This window comes from Bombyx mandarina, chromosome 21, assembly GCF_030267445.1.
Source record: "Bombyx mandarina strain Sakado chromosome 21, ASM3026744v2".
In the NCBI taxonomy this organism is placed as follows: Eukaryota; Metazoa; Arthropoda; class Insecta; order Lepidoptera; family Bombycidae; genus Bombyx; species Bombyx mandarina.
The window spans coordinates 5,216,866-5,240,733 of record NC_143227.1 but is presented as its reverse complement, the minus strand read 5'-3'; the positions used below and the strand labels follow the sequence as shown (position 1 = coordinate 5,240,733).

The following is a 23,868-nucleotide window of genomic DNA, read 5'->3' as shown; positions in this document are numbered from 1 at the left end:
TAGGGATATTTCTGATCATGTAGTAATGTAATACATATGATATTTCAACCTCATGCGTCAAGGTGAGTGCCAGCAGTCACGTTGTGAATTTGTGTATACAGACTTCTGTAACCACTTTAAACCAAATTGGTTCTAAGCTCATTCATGCATCTCCAGAATAAAATATTGAATAATGGAAAGAAATGGTGTTTGCAGTGACTTTAAAATAACAAGTCCCAGAAAAACCGCATTTCGGTTTGATGGCTTCGATTTATTAATTTCCTAAAACGTGTTCAACCGTAAGTATATTTTTCAGTGCACCAACATCTTGGTTTATTTTACCAGAGAGTAACGGTTCCAAAAGTTTTGACCTGTCTGAAATGAGGTCATTTGTGTCTGGAGCGGACGAAGACATTACCGAGTCTGCTGACTTCAATAACTCCTTATTACCGGTGGGTCTTAAAAGTATTACCAAGTGAGCTTGCTGTTAGTCTAGAGAAATATAAAAATGGAAACCTTAACGCCCCAAATTTCACAGTTGTTAAAACAAATGCTCAAACGAAATTTTACATTAAAATTATTTACATACTTTCCGTGAAATAAAAATGCTTCCATTGTTTTCATATTACGTTGCTCTATAAATAAAATTTACCTTCCTCCGTAATAAATGTATAAGATAGATCGCACTGAAATGATAAATAGGGATGAGAGTATATCACTGTTTGAACATAGATATATAGGATCCGAAGCTGAACAGCCAATCCGTTTAGCTTGCAATAAATCACGCTGCATCTGCCCTTTATCGACCTATTACAGGGGGAGATTCATGGGTCGAGGGTACGTGATATTGGCCAGAATAACTTAATTGTTTTCATTTCGCGCAGCTATTAGTTTAGTCAGAAGATGTATTGCTGCCGTTTGAGAAAATACATTGAAAAGTTTTAAGCATATTAAGTTTATATTCTCACTTTTGGTCGAATTTATTTAATTTTTTGTTGCATTAGTTCAGTAAATGAATTCGTGGCCGACTAAAGCCCATAGAAAATGTATAGATATTCCATTAGCCGTGTTGAGGTTGAGCTCCTAATCTCAATTACGTATATCGTAATCCCAATTATTATAAACAACGCCCTAATCTCAACATCAAGACGAAAATATAAAAAAAAAAAGTGTTTTCTAATGAGACAATACTATACGCTCTGAGTGACTGACATATTCCAATTAAAGGAAAAATACCTTATCACTTTTTGTATTGCAAATATTTCATAGTCGTGTACACGTGACGGTGAATATACAACATTAAAATACATTATGCAATGATAAAATTATTCGTGCGTTCCAAAAATGGCCCGAGGAAAGTGTAACGAACACAACAGATGTGAGAGAGCAATTTGATTATGTCATTACCCAAACACACCCCACGGCTATATCTATTGTATTTTTTTATCGATATAGCGATAATGAAACACGTCACAACATTATTTATGGCTGTCATAATTCTAGGGATGATCTTCTTTATAATACTTGCGAACTAATTTATTTGCATTACAAATTTTGACATTAATCCTAAATTAATATAACTGTTCCCTTGTAGATATTATGAATAGAATAAAGAAGTCCGAGGGCAAAATGTGTTTGTCATTTTTGGGGAATGATTAAACGAAATTTCACTGTTTCGGACAAGTGTGATTAAGTGAAGTGTCAGCCCTAGATTTTCGCCATTTTGCACAGTATACAGCTTTCACATTCAATAATAGCACATTGCGTAAGTTGCCAGGATTATGATTTTGGTAAACCATTTGCGTGGATGGCCATATCTGGTTTCTATCACAAATAGAGTAGGTACGTTTCATTAAATTTATCATTAGCTCGGCACACAAACATTCCAATAGCCAACGCGTAGAGAGTTACAAAAATTGAATTTGGCTGTATATTTATTTACACATTGTAATGATATCGCAGCAATACGGTTCTCTTTATCACTCCAACTCCAACACAATATTGCAAGAATATTTAACTAAATTCTGGTACGAAAATAAGGAAATATAATGTATAATATTTTCGCATGATATTGTCATTACGAATCCAAATGTAGTATTACAATTAAAACAATTTTTACGGTTTAATATTTTTTGGCGTTTTTATTTTCATTACGTCATTATATTTCCGGTGTTTCGAATATAATACTTTACAGTTTTCGTAATCACGAACCACTCGGGACATTTGAATTTTTAGCACAATATTATTAAACCGTAAAAGTTATTTTAATTATATCTAACAATCGCGAAAACGATTTTTTTTATTGCTTTGATGGGTTAACTAGCATACGGCCCGCTTGCTAATAATTGTTTACCGGAACCCATAGATATCAACACCGTAAATACCGCCACCCACCTTGAGACATGAGTTCTATGTTGAGACATAGAGCAATAAAACCGAGGTTTTACAACAGCTACCTTATACTTCAAACCGAAACACATTTTTGCATCACGGAAGGGGTATCTGCCATCAGTAAATTAAACTATAATATTTTTTGCATCAGTGTTTGTGCCAAGACTATATTTGAGGTAATTAACAAGACGTTGACGAAAATATATAGGTAGTAGTTCGGGTAGCTAGAACTGATCGTTTGAGTTTATTACCGAATGGCAACAACCCTGATGTATAGCTCTCATTGTCGCGAACTAACAACAGTCCATTCTGGCTAACGGCCCGCTTTACTGACCCCGCACGTCCGACCCAGGCCGCCATTGTAACAAAGAATGATAAAGGCAGAACCGACAAACATCACCCAATGAATTTTCAAAGGAAGTTGACCTTTCTAGGCTTTGTGCTTAGCGAGAAACGGACTAAAGACATGTTACTTATGAGCGAAACTGCTAATGGGCTTTAGTCAAGTGCCTAAAGTTTCTCTAATGATTTTAGGCGGTTATTGTCCGCGAATATGAAAGAAAAACATCTAAAATTATTTTGTTCCACATTATGTTTTATGCTTTAATATAATAACCCATGATATTATGTTATAATAACTTATTATTATGTTATTATATTGCATGAACATTTGAAAAAATAATAATAGGAAACTCAAAAATAATTTTGATATAATATTCTAATGATTAAACATTTGATCATTGATCATTAAAACTTTTTTTTTTTTTTTTTGGTTAGGAGGAAATCGCCGTACTTCCGCCCTTTTCTGGGGATACTGGGCGGGGTATGTCAGAGTCGAACTGACTAAAGCCTTCTGTCGCTCAACAACCAACGTCCAAACCTCGCATGAGACAGAACTCATGACAAAGCAAAGGGGGGAAAGTGAAGCATTTAGTGCGGAGCACATCTCTCCCATCACCCTCCCCCTCGGGACGCCGGACTGGCGGTCGTCGGCGCCACGACCACCAGCCCTCTCGGTCGGCAGACTGTCCGAAGCCCGCCTAGATGGCGCCGGTTAGAGTGGGTTACCCTACGGAATACCCCGCTGGGCCAGAACCAGCGTGGGTCGAGGATAGCCGGCCTTCCATCACCCGGATGCTCTTGCGTAAAACGCGTGCAGAGCAGCTTGCACGTCGTCTTCTTAGGCCCCCCTCGCCGGTCCCCAGACCGACATGTGAGGGGGACCCGAAACACTTAGAGGGCCAGGGCTTGGGCGAGATCCGCCTCCCTGGCCCCCGCTCGACGGCGGCGGGATTGTGCGTCTCTCACGCGCCCCACCGCCTCCTTCTGCGAGATGGTGCACTCGCAGAAGTCGAGCATCGCCTTCCACGACTCGTCGTCGCCGAGCATCGATGCCACAACACTCGGCAACGACAAGTCGGTTCCTATTTTTGCGACGAGGACACGGCGCCACCCCTCCCATGCGGGGCAGGCGACGAGCGTATGCTCTGCCGTGTCCAAGTCGCAACCACAATGGTGGCACTCTGCCGTCGGCTCGGCTGTGATCCGGTGCAGGAACTCACCGAAACAACCATGCCCAGTGAGCACCTGCGTGAGCCGGAAAGTGAGGCGTCCTCTGTCACGATTCACCCAATCCACAAGGACCGGGCGAATCGCCTCGACGGTCCTACGACCAGCCGAAGGATCAGCCAGCCGTCTGGACCATGACTCCAGTACGGACCGCCGAGATTGGGCCCTCCGCGCTCTGACCACACTGGGGCTGGGACGCGCCACGCCCCGGGCATGAAGGTCAGCCCGCCACTTATAGTCAGCGGCGAGCGCCTCCGCTTCCAGAACCCAAGGCGGCGTCCCAGCCAGTACACACGCCGCCTCAAAGGAGATGGTGCGATAACCACGGATGACCCTGACCGCGATGGTGCATTGCGGCCGTTGCAGCAGCTTCGCCACCCCCACGGCCAGGGACTGGCCCCACACGGGCGCCCCGTATAGGGCCATTGATCGCACCACCCCCGTATAGAGACGGCGCGTCACCCGGTCAGGCCCCCCGACGTTGGGCAGAAGCCGGCTTAACGCGCCGGCCACCCCCAACAAACGAGGTACCAGGTTCTGAAAGTGATCATTAAAACCTAAGCAACGTATAATAGAATTATAATTAATTTCCTCAAAATATTGGTGTTCAAGTGAGGTAATTAGACTTCAAATAATGTTCGTTACACAAAACACGATAAGGCTGTCGTCTATTAATTACTTTTCTAAGTATTCGTGCGTCTGTCCCTTGAGAAATGGGCCGATTATTCTAAGAATAATCCTTGCTGATAAATTAGTCTGCTACAAGATTTTACTATAATATTATCGTATTCATCACAGTTGGCAAAACTATTATATTGGGCTGCCAAGCGAAATGAATGAGCATTATTATTTAATTATTAGAACACTGAAACACAATATTCTTGATCATTGAAATGCTCTGTTAAAATAAAGTGCACTGGTAAAGTAGGCGGCGATACGCACACAACAACGAAAATTATTCACTCCACTGAATAGTGACAATTGACAATTCTACAATACATAATTAAAAATACTTTTACGGTTTTATGATATTACACTTTTTTTTTTCTTCAATTTCATTCTAGTATTTCCGACATTTCGAACAATTTACAGTTTATTATATTTTACTCTAATTTTATTGCATAGGTGGACGAACTCCCAGCCCACCGGGTGTTAAGTGGTTACTGGAGCCCATATACATCTACAACGTAAATGCGCCACCCGCCTTGAGATATAAGTTGTAAGGTCTCAGTATAGTTACAACGGCTGTCCCACCCTTCAAACCGAAGCGCATTACTGCTTCACGGCAGAAATAGGCAACTTAAGCACGTGTGTTACGTAATGAATCAGTTTTACTGATGGTAGGACCTCTTGTGAGTCCGCGCGGGTAGGTACTACCGCCTTTTTCTGCCTTGAAGCAGTAATGCGTTTCGGTTTGAAGGGTGGGGCAGCCGTTGTAACTATACTGAGATCTTAGAACTTATATCTCAAGGTGGGTGGCGCATTTACGTTGTAGATGTCCATGGGCTCCAGTAACCACTTAACATCAGGTGGGCTGTGAGATCATCCATCCATCTTAGCAATAAAAAAATAAATAAATGAAAAAGTTCACCGTGTGTATGTTTCTATACAAGCCGCACTTAGCGATTATTTTTATTAAAACTATAACAAATTATACCCTCACTAATACACTACAAAGTTATAAAACAATAAGGCGATCATAAAATAACGCGAGAATAAACCGTAAAATTACTTTTAATAATTATGTTTACCACTCGCGAAAACTAATTTACAATAATTTAAATTTTTTGCCGTCATATTCGTATTCTCATACCGTGCCTTTGCATTTACTTTGCACTGCATTCCATTTAAATGATAAAATTCCTGCCCGGCAGACATCCTTATTCCTCAGTTCAACGGTAAAATTGCATTTAATTACGTTTAATTTTTTTCAATTAATCGACATGTTATCGAGTGTGAGATTACATACTAACCGCTAACTTTACTCAAGAAACCACTGAAGTTTTCGAACTTCATCATATTAAATTCCGATGAACAATTAAATTAGATTTTCGACAATAAATCAACGCAAACATACGCGCTGACGATTTAATTTAATGAGCGGTGAATATTTGCTGTCAATATTGACGAGTACGCCGATGTTCTTTCATATTCATTTTATGAATCTATACTCTATACTAATATTATAAAGAGGAAAGATTTGTTTGTTTGTTTGTTTCGAATAGGCTCCGAAACTACTGGACCGATTTGAAAAATTATTTTTCCATTAGAAGCCGACATTGTCCCTGATGAACATAGGCTACTTTTTTTAATTTTTTTTTTTTTTTTTGGTTTCATGTGTGTTTTAATGTTTCCGAAGCGAAGCGAGGGCGGGTTGCTAGTTGAATAATAAACAGCTGAATACTTCGTTTGGCTTGTTTTGTATATAAGTAATATTAAGTTATTCTGGAGGCACACAGACATGTACAGTTCACGGTGTCATTCATTTACGCCAAGGGTCTTAGATTAAATATAATATGTCTGATCTAGCATTGTTATCGTTCTCCGAAACCATGTACATGGGGCTATTTTTTTTTCTTACTTTGGTGGGTGGGTGAGCGCACGACCCACCTGATGGTAAGTGGTAACCGGAGCCCATAGACATCTACAACCTAAATTTTGCCACCCACCTTGAGATATGAGCTCTAAGGTCTCCGTTTTTACAGTACAACGGCTGCCCCACCCTTCAAACCCAAACGCATTACTGCTTCATGGCAGAAATAGGCATGGCTTTGTTATTGCTGATCCTTGGACCTAGCTGTCTCAAGGTGGGTGAGGGTATTGACCTTGCAGATAACAATAGACCTTACCCACCTACGTTAATAAAAAAAGTCGTAGAATGCTCGGGAATAAGTAGCCACGTGCCTCTTTATTCACGGGGTCTAGACTAGATTCGTCTTGATTCGTAAATAAATTCGTTTATTGGAATATGAAAAGAAATATTGTGAAAAAAAATTGCAGGCTATTATCAAAAACTGTTGTGTCAGTATCATTTGAATAACGGTCGACTCGCTTTTTAGGCAAATGCATTGCTTCGCGGCAAAAGACGACCACGGTGGTACCAACACGTACGGCTTAAATACGACGCTCTATCTATCTATATAATATTTTTACCGGTGGTAGGACGTCTTGTGAGTCCAAACGGATAGGTACCATCATGCTGCCCATTTTTGTCGTAAAGCAGTTCAGTGTGTTTGTAGCATGGGACAGCTGATATATAAAACAATTGAGACCAAATTTCTCAAGACATTCATCAGTAATGTCGACGGGCTCCGGTAATCACTTGTTCCCGATGAGCTCAATTACATTACGTATAAAATAAAATAAAAAAATTCAGTATGTATTTTATTTATTGGCACCTACACTTCATCTTAAGAATCGCGAAAACTTGAATATGATCTAGTTTCGTCAAGGGAGGCGGGTTCATTACGTCTCAACGAAACGTCTAAGACTTGATTGATAGCATGCTCGTCTCGTATAATGGCCCATAGAGATGGAGTCCACCTTTGCAGACAAATATGTGGGTAATTACGTGGCGAAAAGATAGTTTCCGGGCCATTTCTTCAGATCAAGTTCATGGGGCTTGTAATTATAGTTTTTGCTGCGGAAAGAAGTAGGTACAATTCGATTATGTGTTAAGCCCAGCGTTGTTTTGCGTAACAACCATCAATCACAAAGGGTAAGATTTTTTTTTGTCAGGATAACATTTTTCAGGTTTTATTTAATTCAAACCTACGTTCTGAAATTTAAATATTAAAAACAGGTTAATTTGGAGAAATGCGTTTTTTCGACCTAAAAGAAATAATTTGGTTATAAGCTGTGTTTAAAAAATACATTGAATTTTCTATGAAAATAAACGGTTCGCATGTTAATCTTGATAAAAAGTTGTTGTTACGTGAACAATTATATAACAGGCAATAATACAATGGACTATATTTAGGTAATTGTTGGTTTAGAGTACATAGTTTATGTACTTTTCAATATTATGGATTGATTTCAGGTAATTCGGACTTTGAACGTATACAGATTACGATTGCCATAGTAAGGTTAGCACTATTAGGATACCTAATAGTTGTATGACTCTAATAAAGAATGAAAAAAAAAACTATTAAGTATCTATTTTTATTAATGATTATATTGATTGTAATAAATATGGAGCAAATCACTAGTTCCCTAGTGGTAATAAATAATAACAAAATTACCCTTTAATAGCCGAATTAAGCATTAAATAATAATAGTTTTATTCTGTTGTTCCTGACTGGGCTCTTAAGCCCAAATCATAATATTGTACTATTTTTTTATTTTTTTTATTGCTTAGTTGGGTGGACGAGCTCACAGCCCACCTGATGTTAAGTGGTTACTGGAGCCCATAGACATCCACAACGTAAATGCGCCACCCACCTTTGAGATACAAGTTCTAAGGTCTCAAGTATAGTAACGACGGCTGCCCCACCCTTCAAACCGAAACTCATTACTGCTTCACGGCAGAAATAGGCAGGGTGGTGGTACCCACCCGCGCGGACTCACAAGAAGTCCTACCACCAGTAAAAAGAGGTCCTACCACCAGTAAAAAGCTAAGCTATCTATTTAGCTTTGAGTTCTTGATATGAATGCAAATGTTCGGTAAAATTACAGCGATGGATTCCATTACCCAATTGATGGCGATAAAACTAATAAAAAAATGTAAGTAAAGCATATATCCATTTGTCCTCTCTGCGTTCCAAAAAAATTCATCTAATTATAATGAAAATTTGTACAATTGTTATTGCGCTCCAAAGAATTTCTGTTTTAGTGTCTACAAGTAACGTTCGATAAGTGGCTAAGATTTTTAAGGTGGGGGCAGAAGAAATTCCACCTCTAAGAATACTTTGGTTAAACATAATTTGAAGGAAATATTCATATACCTTTAAACGAGCAATTCTAGTATAATCTGAATCTCGGAAACGGCTTCAACGATTTTCATAAAATTTAGTATACAGGGGATTTCGGGGGCGATAAATCGATCTAGCTACACCATTTATTTTCAGAAAATGTTGTTTTATTCGTGTTTTCAATAATCAACTCTTCACGACATCTATTGGCGAATAATAATACTATTTTTCGTAATTGAGGGCAACTAACCGCTTTAAAGAAAAAACAAGATGGCGTTATCAAAAAAAAAAACGAGCAAAGCGGTCATCATCTAGTTTTATTTCATATAGACAAGTGGGTTACTTGGGTTATAGACAAGTGGGTAGCTTATAAGCTATTATGAAAAGTAAATATACAAAGATCATGAAAGGAAACACTGATTGTTCGAACAATTTATGGACGGCAAGAAAAGGTTGTATTGTAGTCATTCGACCCTAAAATAAACAAGCAGGCTTAGTAAATGAAGATTAAATAAGGTGTTCACTTAAACTTATCCGAATAATTCTGAGGCACGATATCTAATCTCAGCACCTGGAACCCTTATAAATTGGGTAAGCCTTCTAATTCAAGTAGGTAGCCGAATAATACCGTAGGCTTTAGTCGACGTCCACAATTTAACGCGGTGAGAGTAGTCCGGGGTAATGGCCTCGTAAAAATAGTATGAGACGCACACCAATCAGTGGCGAGATTAGAAGTAGGACCAAAAGGCGAGCCTCTTATGTTGGTAGCGCGAAATCGTTACGCTGGATGACGATAAAAAGGGTCAACAATTTATAAAAAGAAAAAGAAGAAATTTTTCGTAAAGGAATCTAGGGAAGGGTTTGTTTTCTTATATCTTGAGCATCCTTTTGGAGTTGTCAAGATTCGGATTTATTTGTTTACGTATTAATGGGCGTATTTCATAAAAAGGACTTTTTTTAATCTCTAAAAGTAAATACTAAATAAATTGGTTTTTGTTAAATCTGTTCTAGGGTCTATTGTGAAACTTTTTCATTTATACATATTCAAGTAGTTTTTGTTCTTGCTTTTCTATTACTATTAACCTCAGGGGGTAATGATTAGTGTTGGAGGTATTGTACATGCACGGGTTGGTGTGATACATATCTGCTCAATTAATTAAAAGTAATCATGTGCTCCATTTTTAAGGCTGCCAGATTCATGTTGTGATTTATATAAACTTATATAACGACTAAACACCACCCATCGTGTTCGTCTAGTACAATAATTGTAATAGGCAATAGACAATGAAATCGAGCGCGATTATGTAAAATGATCATGTTATCAAAAAGTTTTAGATAGATAGTAAATTAAAGTAATAAGTACATACTTACCATGCATTTCTATATTAAATGCATCACATTTAAATTTTCAATTTTTAAACGTATTAAAAGTAACTAAGCGTAATGTTCGGTTTGAAAAGTTAATTACTTCCGCTATGAAAGTTACATTGAATAAGTTATAATAGAATGGAGATTAATTTGTTCAGTCGGTGAAGCGTGCTCTCGCGACAACTTGTTTATTTGTTCGATGTATTTTACTAAATATTTTTAATTGTTGTTTTTTTTTATATATTTCATCTTCAATTAATATTATTGAATTTAAATGTAAATGTTTTATCTTGAATATAGCTCTAACCATTGTCATTAACATTGTTGACACTAATGATGAACACTCGTGAGGAAATAGCACTCAACAAAGCGATTTGAACAAAAAAAAAAAAGCAGTTGTAATGTGCCCTATGACCTTACTATAGCTACTGGTGCCTTACTATACTAACAGAACAAATGAAAGCAAAATAAAAGAGTACATATATATAATATGTATATATTTACAAAACATCTAAAATATTCTCGTAATGTTTAGCGACTACACCACCTATTCTGTAATACTTTTGGAATTTCATATTTTTCATTATTCAGGTCTACAAAAAAACATACTAATCTACCCTACTCTAAAATTTTCTTATATTATGTTCATTCAAATTTAATTGTCATCATCACGATAAAGAAATGAACCCATAGAGGTTTTCGTTAAGTTAATTAACACACACGCATTATAACAACGATTTGTGTGTGCCGTTGAATATCGGATATTGGGTATTACGGACGCACACCCTTTATGGCAAGCTTCCAGTCGACTGACGCGTTTTAGGGTTAAATCCATCGTAAAAGAAAAGCATCTTGGCTTAAAGAGAATTTAATGTGAAAGGCTACACATTATTGTGCTACATGACTCGGGAATATGCAGTCGAATTATATTGCTATTCAGGTTTATATTTTAATAAAAATCTTAGGAAAAAAATAGTTCTATCCTACGATTATTTGGAAGATACTTAGAAACTTTATTCAGAAGAATAAATAAAAAAAAACTATATTAACAAATGTAAAATTCTATATACCACGAGCACGAATTGGTTTTGTCTCCGTTGAAGAAAGAAAATTCATATTAAGCACCTATCCGAAATATAAAAAGGTAGCATAAATATAGGCTCAGGTTCGAGGATTATCAAGTACACCTCAACCATCAGTTCCGTTTTGAGAGGGAAAAATTACTGTTGTTTTAACTCGATAAAAACTTGGACCTCATATTTTAAGGTGACAAACAATTTAACATTTCTATAAAAGCATAAATTTGTATAACTTAGTGAGATATTTTTCATGAATGTCCAATGAAAGGTGGAGGTAGCTGATGCTCGGTCTTCGTTGTCTTTATCAAGTCATACACGCTCGTCATCTATGTTTTGTTACAGCCTATAACGATAAGTTCTTTGCTTTCGAAATAATAAAGCGAATAATAAATAGGTAACTCCTAAAGTTTCTTGAGGATCACACGGTCGCATAGCTGGTGGTTTGCTTGTATACCTTACTCATAAGTGGGCTGAAGCCTTGGAGAACAAAGGCGCGGCTCTCTCTGTGAGCCTTGATGTCGCAAATGCCTTCGACAGGGTTTGGCATAGGGCACTTCTGTCGAAGTTGCCAGCTTATGGAATCCCCGAGAGGCTCTGCAAGTGGATCGCTAGCTTTTTGGATGGGCGGAGCAACAAAGTCGTTGTAAATGGCTGCTGCCCTGATAACAATACTATTAACACTATCGTTCCACAAACATCGGTGATTTCCCCCAGGCTTTTCATCCTGTATATCAATGATAATTGATGGCACGCATTGCTCTGCGGAGGTTGGGTGATATATCAATCATCAAAGTTTCTCTCGGAGTACAGGGCAGGAGAAAAGATTAAAATGGTGTCTGAATTGGAGAATTCCCTGGATCGAGTCTCCGAGTGGGGTGAATTGAATTTAGTTTAATTTGATATGTCAACGACATGCCATTCTTCAGACTTGCAGAGAGTACTTCGTAGCAGACAGTGGCTTGGCTCTGCCCCTGACATTGCGGACTCAATCAGCAACGGTAACAGATTAATCTCCCGTTGGTTACTTTTACTACCTTATTCCCAACGTTTGGAATACTTTGCAGTTTTCGTGCACATGGACGTGGCCACATTATTCATGACCACGGTTTGTTGTAACGTGACAAATAACTTATGAACCATAATAACCGCGCATAGAAGCCGCTAAAGATCCTGGAAATAATAAGATTTAGCGAAACCAAATAAAACACTATTAAACAGTCGGTTCGTTGATTTATTTCCAAACTTTTCTAAGTTTACGCTTCATTGAAGATGGATTGGTCGTTGGTCAAATCCGAGGAACCTTAAAACCCATCAATGTATGAGCATACACCGGCGGAGTAATCCTGCTGAGTAATTTTTCTCTTTATTATTGAACACGATAACCACCAGTTATGTTTGCATAAAATCTGCAAACATAACTGAAATTATTAAAACGAAAGTAACAAAACATAACAAAACTAATAAAAACGAAATCACCAACATCCAACTACAACTTCCAATCCAACACAAACGAGTGCTCAAACAGAAACCTAAAAAGACAAAGCTCAACACATTTAAAAAAAAATATATCTTCATGGACCAAAAAGTCGACCGTCTTTTCACATCAATAAGACAAATTCCTTTCCATTTCTGTACATTTTTAGCTTAATCGTCCGTCCGGAATCACATTTGTAGTTATGAAATAGCTCAGCAAAGCAACTCGGCTGGAAACATATTATTATATCGTTGGTATAATTTGAAAAGGACTGGTACCCTTACTTGACTGGGGGTCGACATTGTCACATAAATCGCAACTTTATATGCCTGTTTACTGTGTTTACACAAATTTTCTTGTCACTCTGAGGTTTTAAACGATGGAATTTATAGTTACCGTGAGAGGTTTTTGGTATTAAAAGCAATTTATAATGTAACGCAAAGGACGGATTTCTAATTTTAAATATATTTCATGACTTTGCGGCTAGTACTTAGTGCCGAGGATCGTGAGTTGGATTCCCATATCGGGGAAACATTCGTGTGATAAATTTGTTTGCTCTTTTTCTGGATATTTATGATCTATATAATAATAAGGACGCAGGACGGATGAAATGACGGCAGGTCACGGGCACCACATGTGACTCACACATTTCTCTTCCCCTAAAAGGGAAGATATATAAGACCTTAATATGGCCTGCCGCCTTGTATGGATCAGTTTGTTAGTTGACTAAAGTGGCGGATGAAAGACGATTGCATACAGTTGAGATGCGAATGTTGCTATGGATGTGTGGATTAACGAGAATGGATAGAATACGGAATGAATATGTTAGAGGAAGTCTGAAAGTGGCACCTGTGACAGAGAAGCTGAGAAGTGTGCGTTTGGGATGGTATGGACATGTGATGAGACGACATGAAAATGAGGTTGACAAGAGAGTGCTAACTATGAATGTGGAAGGATATAGAGGAAGAGGTAGACCTAAGAAGAAATGGATGGATTACGTGAAATACGATTTGGGTAAGAGGGGAGTGAGCGAAAAAATGGTATATGATAGAAGAGTATGGAAGGAGAAAACATGTTGTGCCGACCCTAGGTGACTGGGAGAAGGGCAGGAGAATGATGAAGTATGTATAATATCAGTCTTTGCTACCCCTAACAAAGGGGAATCCTAATTATTTTGCGAGCGGTTCACCACCTGTGATTGTTCTCAGTTTTTTCTTATTATTATCCAAACAGACGGGAAGATCATTTGTATTTTCTCAGATACATATATGGTACAACAAAAAAATGGCTACTAGCGATCAGACCGACAAACCATTTTTAGATGGTCTCATCCGTCTCAATAAATTTAATTCAGTTACTATTAAAAATAATATTGTCTTCCTTAAATTTATGTCACCTTTTAACGTGTATTTGTGTCACCCTTAATACTTATTCCTAATTTCGAGCTATTTTCCTGTCGTGACCTCACCACGCCGTATTCTTTCTTACTTTAATTATAAATGCATCTTCCTTATTTACATTTCCATTTCACAGATAATAATTAGTTCATATTTGTATTGTTTGTTTAAATATCTCACCCTTTTCTTGTGTAAAAGTGCTTATCGGAGATTTTCCTTCAGATTTTAACGTCATTCACATGGTTCAAATCTATTTTCATATCGTAATTCTATTTTGAAACATTCAATGATGTAGCAAATAAATTGAATTTTTTAACGACTATGATCGCTCACCGCATAATACCGTCCATTTGACAACTCGAACAAAATGAAATAATATATAATGCACAGATGATAATTTATAGTTTGGTTTCTTGTTCGTGTTCTATACATTTGCATATAGTTTTGCGATTGAGTTCAAATTTTTTTTAATTGCCACTTCACTAATGGTTCTTAACATAATTCCTTCAGTGTGGATGGATTTTAACCACATTTTAACAAAAATGGATCACCATCTTCGTATAATTTTTTTTTCATCAAATCCATTCAATCACAAATTTAAACAATGTGAGTGGTGTATTTTCATAATATGGACTATGAATTCTTGTTAAAAACAAGTGCGTAATGAAAATTCGTCAAAAAGAGTTTTAATAAAACTATTAATTACAAATATGGATTTGTTTATTTAGCATCATCTTTTTGGCATAAATTAGATAGTGATCAAGTTATTCGTGATCAGGTTCAGGTGAAAGCCTGGAATTGAAATCCATGACTCCATCGCGACAGAAATATGGTACATTATTTGCTGATGTGGGATTTTAACCACTACACAACACTTCGGAGCCCAGACGTATTGGTTCAAATGCCCTGCTATTTCAACCGTCATATTATTAAAGCATTGAGTCGCAGAACTCACACCTCAAGGTGGGTGGTGGCATTCACGTTGTGAAGGGCAGGGTCACGATTGATACTTCTAAAAAAATTACAAACATTTTATATTATGTATTCACCGGTTGATCACTTGCTGAATTTCTCTCTATCGCATTTTTGTTCCTACACACTTTGTCCCTTTTATAGTCTTTGGAAACATAGTATGTATAAACAATGTGTTAGAAATCAATCTTGTTTAAAGTGATTAAAAAAAACCACAACATTTTAGTAATCCATACTAAATTCAATGAACTTGTTCCAGTGGTAAAAAGCGGTATGCGGCACCAGACTACATCTCCACTAGGCCGGGTGGGTCCCACTGCGTCCCTGCGAGACTCCGAGCCCGACTTTGCTGGACCAATAGAAAACGTCACAGTAGCTCTCGGCAGGGAAGCCATACTCACCTGCTCAGTCACCGACCTTGGAGACTACAAGGTACGTAGAATAAAGCCGAAGGGACCATAAATAACTGAAATCACCCGCTTAACGTCGGTTTGGGTTTACCCAAAATCCCTTCTAAGAGTATTATGGTTTTGCAGATGAAAATTTTGCTAGAATAATGCCACACAGGCCTTTGTCGTGAGACGCTGAGACGTTTTCTTACTTTAGCCAAGACGCAAAAACAATATTTGTCCCGTCCCAGTCCATTCTCCGGTAAATTACTTTTGTTCGAACAAAACTTGTGTTATTACGACTGAGTGTCCGAAAAGCAGAATAAAATTTCATCGGATAGTGAAATAGAAGAAAAGAATATATTCATTTTTATACACGTAAAAAACACAGGAGAAAGGCCGATGTTCGGAAAGCCCCTTTTCATATCTGTGAACAACATGTCGTGTTACAATAATCTTGAAAGTTGAATATCCCTAGGGATTTATTTTTGTTGAGTTTACCTAAACTATCTGCCCGGAGCAGGACGGATTAAAACCTGACTTTGTTTAAATTAAGCATTAACAAAATTTCGTGTGATCCCCGGGACCGTATTTTATATTCGTTCCTCGAGATAATAAGATACTTTTGAGGAGCTTAGCGAAGTTTGTCTTCCTTAAGAGCGTGATTCCGAGACGTTATCGGGCTTCGCTTGGCAACCGGAGATTCCGTGCACTAACTTTAAGGTCTTTTAAGGTTTAAACATGACAGTTGAAGTTCAGTGAAATATGATCAAATGCAACACTAAGTGATATAATATTCGAATGATTCAAATTTCGTGAGTCGATGTAAAATTCCGGTTGGTTATTCGAAAAATAAAAATACCTATTTGTTGTTAAGGAAATCCTAAATCTCTATAACGGAACAGCCCGTTCTTTGGATGAGAAAATTAATGATTTTTCCATACAAAACACTCGAGGAACGTCTATCTGTTTGAATTCTCTATTCATGTGTTTTTTGCTCCGTAGTAGAGTGGTCCGTAAATAACCCTCATTTATCGGGGATCCATTTAGTGTCCTCCTTCATGACAAACGAGCTTCTTACTTTTTCGAAGAGATCGATCACCCGTAATGACATTTATTTAAACTCTGTTTTACCGTATGAGGCGCATGACTTGACTAGAATAACAACAGTAGTCCAGTCGTAGCCCGTGATGTGAGCGCCAAATTTTTTTTATTTCCCAAAGGACTTTTCGTGCAGTGCGTCTTTAAAGTTTCCGGTAGATAACTTTATTTTTGACGTTTGATTTTTATAGTAAAAAAACATGTTTTAAAAGCGTGGATATGTTAACATAGACATTCGTTATGGAAAATTTAGAGTAATAAGACTAAAGTACAAATAAAACTATGAATTTTTTAATTTTTATTGAACAATCTTGAATGTGGCTTAAACATTTTGTTCTATTAAGCTAAAATCCACAGCTACATATATATGTATAATAGATATATTTACATGTGACAATTTATTCTGAAAGCAAACCAATTAGAAATACACATTCAACTTAAGATTACAGGCGAATTTCTAGGAGCACAAAAATAAAATGGTTTTAAAAATGGTTAAAAAGTGAGACCTTAGAACTTATATATCTCAAGGTGGGTGGTGGCATTTACGTTGTAGATGTATATGGGCTCCGGTAACCATTTAACATCAGGTGGGCCATGAGCTCGTTCAACCATATAAGCAATAAAAAAAGAAAAAAAAACGTTATTGTCTGTGTGGACTTATGAAAGAAAAAAAAAAGAAAATATATGCTGCACAAATTCGAACAGAACTGTCGGCAGATACTGCGAGCCAGTACAAAATATTGGTTTCATTAGCATTTACCGTATTTGGTATCGTCCTAGTATTCATTACGATAATGGATGCCGAAATGTAAATGTATACGGCTCGAGAATCATCGAAGAAACATCGCACAAAAGAATTTTCTTTGGCCTCTCCCCGTTTTTAATCTTACTCACTGATCTCGCGTTATCCAACTTTCGTAATTTTTTTTTCCGTTCCGGATGTCACAACGTCGAGATATTTCGTAGCCATTCATCCAGATCATCAGTTCGGTGTGAATCTTGAGGATGAACAAACAACGTTTCCATTTTGTCGCATATTAAAGAGATGCATGACGTTTTCGTGATAAAAAAACAGTTTGTCCCAACACTTGAAATGTTTCCCCTGTATGTTCCTCGTCTAATGAAATCAAATAATTATATTTTACCAATAAAATAGCACCTGAAAAATTTTGGCACACATCAAACGATTTAAAATAATGGCTTCTTGAATATACCTTAATTCGAACTTCAATAAGTTTTAGATTGTATCTGGAATAAGAAGATTGGACATCGGATTAATACTATCCAATGAGTTAAGAAAAATAATGAAAATAAAAGCATTAGAGATTAATGCGAAAATTTGTATCTTAAATGGTGTTGTTCGGAACTTGTATATATGCGAGCTTATCTTGAAAATGTCGTAAGCGAGATTCAGGCATCTGTCAAATATCTTGTGTCGTATGATGGCTAGCTCCTTCAAACTATACGAGTATTACAATTGCGATAGTTTACTGCATTGTTTGTGGGCGCATTAGCTCATTGATTATCTTAGCTTATATTAGGACGCGACACTCAAGTCACAATCGTATTGAAATACGGCTGACCAATTCTCTGTTCGGTTTCCTTTGTGCGAGTTATTTAACGTTCTCTATAGTGCAAAAGTTAACTCAAATTTGTATGGAGTTAACTTTTACGCTATCGAGAACGTTAAAAAACTCGCACTAAGCACACTGATGAGTCGTCCACCAAAAAAATCTGGCAGGTGATTGGTACCTACTCTTATGTACTCACATCGTTCCCTACCACCATTGATTTATTATAGTTACCTTTTCTTTGATGCATATAAGTACCTTTTTATTTGTTATTGTGTTCTTTAAACTAGTCTGTAGCAGTAGAATGTTGGATACTTTTATACAAAAATTGATATTATATTGACATAGGGCTTTTAAGTTATTACACTAAGGTTAGCCATCCTTAAAAAGGTTAAGATCAGCTATATTTAACGCTCGTAATTGCATTGAAATCTGTGATTTCTCTTATTACGAGTGAAGCAAATGTGATAAGCATTGTATTTCACTGATTTCTATGAAATTACAAAAACGAAAAGACTTTGGACATGGAATACTAATCATTAATTTTAGAAGTTACGAATATTGAAACGTTTCATAATGACAATTGTGTAATGGAGTTCCCCGGTACTCCAAAACACCCTTGGGAGTTGGACTTTACGTGCTGATCAACAGTGACCCGAACAAAAAGGTGAGAACAAAGTTTCAGATTTATATCGTGGACGAAAATTCGTAACTGAGTTAGATATAATATACGACTTTATTTTGTGCTTAAATATGTGGCCACATTACGTTGCGTGTCACGAATTAAAAGTATTGACACATCCATCATTATGTTGTGTATCATTATCATAACGGTAGGCAGTGGCTTGGCTCTGCTCCTGGCATTGCTGAAGTCCATGGGCGGCGGTAACCACTCACCATCAGGAGGGCCGTATGCTCGTCTGCCTACAAGGACAATAAAACAAATTTATAATACATCTACTATTATCCAATCCATCACGGTAGAAATCTATCTACTTAGTCTGGCCATAAATACTGTTACAATTAAAAATAAAAATAAATCTATTGCAAATAACATTTATTACTTTTACAGTGTGTTAGTTTAATACATAAATATAAAACAATTTAAAGTATAAAAAGCTTATTTGAAGTGGTCTCCATTGGCTGCAATACAGTCCTTTAAACGTTGAGGCCAGTTATCAATAGAAGCACGCACTCTTTCCATGGGAAAAATTTTCATTGCCAATCGTACGGATTGTTTTAGGGACTCCAAATTATCATGGCGTTTAGAGCAAGCCGTACTATCTAAAACTGACCATAAATCATAATCCAGCGGATTAAGATCGGGACTAGACGACGGCCAGTCTTCAGCTCTGATGAAGTCCAAAACGTTCGTTTCCTACCAAGACTGCGTAGACCGAGCTTTATGACCTGGCACCGAGTCTTGCTGGAAGGACCATTCTTGATTATTGAACATGGTGTTGTTAAGGGGCTTCACTACCTTCTCAAGAATGGTATCTTGATACACTTGTGCCGATGTTTTGATACCTTTTTCACAAAAGTATGGCTCAGTCACTCCTTCATACTAATACCCCACCAAACCATCACTGATGTCGGATAGTGCCCACGTTGCACTCTGTCGACTAATTGGGAAACTTCCTTAGAGCTTTGAGCATAAATATGGTCATTTTATTTGTTAAAATGTTGCTCAATTGTAAAAATTTCCTCATCTGTAAACAAAAATTTTCTATGGCCTCCCTTTGCGTACCGCTTCAGTAGTTGTTTCGATTTTACCACCCTATTCTCTTTTTAATTTTTATTAAAAATTAAGTTATTAAATTAGTTTTATTATATATATATAAATATATATATATAAATTAGTTAGTAAATTAGTTAAGAAATGACCAGTACGTCTCTTATAGGCTGCAACTCCTAAGTCATCTTTTAAAATACGCGACATGGATCTAGGTGCTATCTTCATCTCCCGAGATACAATCTTTTGCTTTCGGACAGGATTTCTTCGAATTCTTTCCCTTACTGCTTTAACCACCTTTTTCGTACGAGCACTACGTGGACGGCCAGATCTTTTTCTGTCACAAACAGAGGAGGTCTCATTGCACCTATTAATAGTCCGGTACATAAACATTTTACTAATACCAACCGTATGGAGAGTTTTAAAAATTGCATTTGGCTCCATACCTACTTTGTGTAATGCAATCACAGCGATTAGGTTCTCTTTATCACCCCACTTCATTTTAATATCGCAAAATATTGTACAATGTATCGGCGCCAAAATGAGAAAACTCAATGAGCAATCATATAAAAATGACAGATTCCAAATTCAAATGTAATATTTTGTTTATTTTTAATTGTAACAGTATTTATGGCCAGACTAAGTATATTGACAATGTAAGGTGAATCTGTCAACGTGATCCAGTGAAAATGAATTCTTACAACATAATATATATGAACTTTAACCTTCGATAAGGTGAAAAACATTTTACATAAAAACATATTACGTTTCCTTTACGACCGTAAACATTATGTGATTCACCATAAAGTATTTCCTACTATAACAAATTGCGTATAAGGGAATCACTCTCATTGCGAAAATGTATTATTCTGCAGTTAACCCGCGCTATACTACAGACTTTATGGTGTATAAAAAAATAGAGAGCGTATTGTATTATATATATAGTTTCTCGCCGGATCTTCTTAGTGGATCGCGTTTCCGATCCGATTGTAGATTCTGCGAAGCTCTGCTCTTGCTAGGGTTCATGTTAGCAACGCCGTCAAGTTTCAGCCCCGTGAGCTCACCTCCTAGTTAAGGTTACGCTGAAATGGTCTCTCAAGATCATCAGCTTAGGTAGGAAAAAAAATAGAACGTTCTCATTTAGCTGTAAATTTAAATATATTACAATGACTTATTGGTTTTTTAAATGTATATAACTGACGGTTTAACGAATCAAACTATGCGATTATATACTTAAATATACTTAGATAGGGCTTAGAAAGGTTTAGATGATTTTTTTTAACATCGTGCCATAAATTTGAGACTACAATATTACGACATTTACTTGCGACTTGCGTAATTACAACCCGAGAAGGTACTGTTTTAATTGTTACTGCAGCGATCCACTCATAGATCACGCTTTGAGGGGTAGGAGGACAGCGGAGTACTATTAATATTGATCAAGATTTCACATTTAACAACCCGAACCCATATTTTCGAAAAACAATGAATTATGAGCCAGTCAAGTACATCTAAGCCCTAAAAACCATTATCTATTAATATTAAAAAACTTGAAAGTTTTTTTTGTCACCGTATCAATGGAAATGAAAATGGGTGAATGGATTTGGACTAATACCGTAAAAAATTAGGATAGAAGACATTTTTTATTAAGATGCATAACCTGGAGAATGTCAAGTATGTATATCTGCTATGATTAATACGATAGGGCATTCGTTGGAATGCATTATATACCAATGAGCTTAGGAATCAAGTGATAGTTTACCAAAGAGAGAAAGAGAGAGAGTAATCAAAATACATACTCATCTCGAGAAAATATAACATGTTTAATTATTTCTGAATTACAAATTAAAAATCGCGAGACAATGACGGTATTTTACGAAGATTTAATTCCAGCCGGGAATCGAACCCGAGAGCTCTATATTTTTTTTTTATTATTGCTTACATGGGTGGACGAGCTCACAGCCCACCCGGTGTTAAGTGGTTAGTGGAGCCCATAGACATCTACAACGTAAATGCGCCACCCACTCAGAAACTCATGACTGCTTCACGGCAGAAATAAGCAGGGTGGTGGTACCTACCCGTGCGGACTCACAAGAGGTCCTACCACCAGTAACTTGAAATAAAACCAGAGACTTGAAATAAAACGCTGTATGCACTTAAAACTAAGTACCCAATTTCGTACATTGTATGTAACGTAAAATAAAACGTATATATACACAGCATGACAAAATCATAAAACTTATTACGAAAAAAAATGTGTTTAAGTATTGGCAAGTTAATGGTACAATGTAGACGCCATCACGAGAAATACCGAGTCATCTCAGTTAAGCTCCGAGATCCCCGGTCGCGAAGCTCCTCAATATACTTGCAAAGCTTTTCCTTGAGTGCTCGCCTTTGCCTTCCCATTTTAATGCTTTTAATGTAGCGATGTTTCCTTTTCTGTAAAGTAATGCGTTAAATAAATTACATAAATATTGATGTGATTTAATTTTTACAAAACCTTTGTTGCTCCCGAAAAGGTTCAAAAGTGTCTTTTAACATTCTTTTCATTGAACCGTGAAATCCAGACAAAGAAGTTTATGGCTTAGTACATTAAGTCATGAAAAGTTTTTCACTAATTTAAGTACTATACTATATTAACTTATTATTATTACTATATTATCGAGTTCGTGACAGTGGCAACAGTCTTTTAAGAATCGTATCGAGCAAGATCGAGGGACTGCTGATCAATAGCCTTTGCAGTAGGCACTTGGAAGGAGAAAAAAAAAATATATATATATATATATATAATGGTATAAAATGTATATAATGATAGTTATGTGTTAGATTTTTTTTTTTTTTTTTTTTAAATTACTAACTTAGATTATAAGTAATTATTACTAACAAAATGTTATGGTTTTAAAAAAAAAAAAAAAACTGAAATAAAGTGTTAATAATAATAATAATAATTAACATTAGCGTACAGAAGACCAGTCAAACTATACAAAATTTTCAAAAATAAACAGTTTTACTATAAGCGTCGAACTAAAGTAATTACTACCCTTAAAACTAGACAAATTGATCGAATAGAAATTAGTTACCTTTGAAATATTCGCAGTCTAGACGCTCCATTATAGAGAGCTCAGACATTAATCAAATAAGCTTTCCCTAACAGCTTCCGATCAGCAAATACTCAGGTTGTAAATCCTGCATTTTCGCACAGAAAGCGTTCGACTGCACTGGCAATGTTCAAGTAATGGCCACACTCGTCATAATAAAGTAAAGCACACAGTGAAATTATTTTGCTTTTTCCACTGTAACTATTTCCTGTTGCAGCGTAATTATGGCATGTTATACTAAACACCAACTTTTGTATTCCGAATACCATCTTCTACAGATAAGTGCTTTTAGTCTGTAGACTGAGTATTTGAAAGTCTTTGAAGTTTTCGTAGTTTTTTTAAGTTTCTTAAAACCTCTTCCAGCTATTTGATGCCTGAGCCTAATTGAAAACAAATAGTTTACCCAATTTTATAAATTATCAGAAACAGATTTTTATTGTTTTCTTCAAATTGACCTGACTGCTGTGTAGTTTTGTAGTTTCTATATGTAAAATTTCGCTAGCTATAAAATTAAGAGTCACGTATGTTTGTATTATTTTATTTCTTAGACGGATGGACGAGCTTACAAATCACAACCTATCTGTAGTTAACTGAATCACTTAACAACGAAGCCCATATATACCAACACCAATAAATTCCACCTTGAGATCTGAGTTCTAAGTCTCAGTTTTATAAATAATGGTTGAGGAGACCCGAAGACCTGGCTCAATGATGTAAATTGAGAGTGGTCTCTGTTCAACAGTTGAGGACTGCGGGCTGATGATGATAAAGATGATAATACAATGTTTATCCAGTTAGCAATAATAAAATTTTAGGATTCAGCTGATTTGATGAAAAA

At 36.7% G+C, this 23,868-nt stretch overlaps 1 protein-coding gene across 1 annotated transcript in view; it reads left to right on the top strand.

Moving 5' to 3' along the window:
- The window catches only part of LOC114253010 (lachesin), an 85,769-nt gene that overhangs the window by 25,568 nt on the left and 36,333 nt on the right, over positions 1 to 23,868 (top strand). The window contains exon 3 of the mRNA XM_028187744.2: positions 15,399 to 15,571. Within this exon, the coding sequence (XP_028043545.2) occupies positions 15,399 to 15,571 (173 nt within the window). The remainder of the gene's footprint in view (positions 1 to 15,398; positions 15,572 to 23,868) is intronic.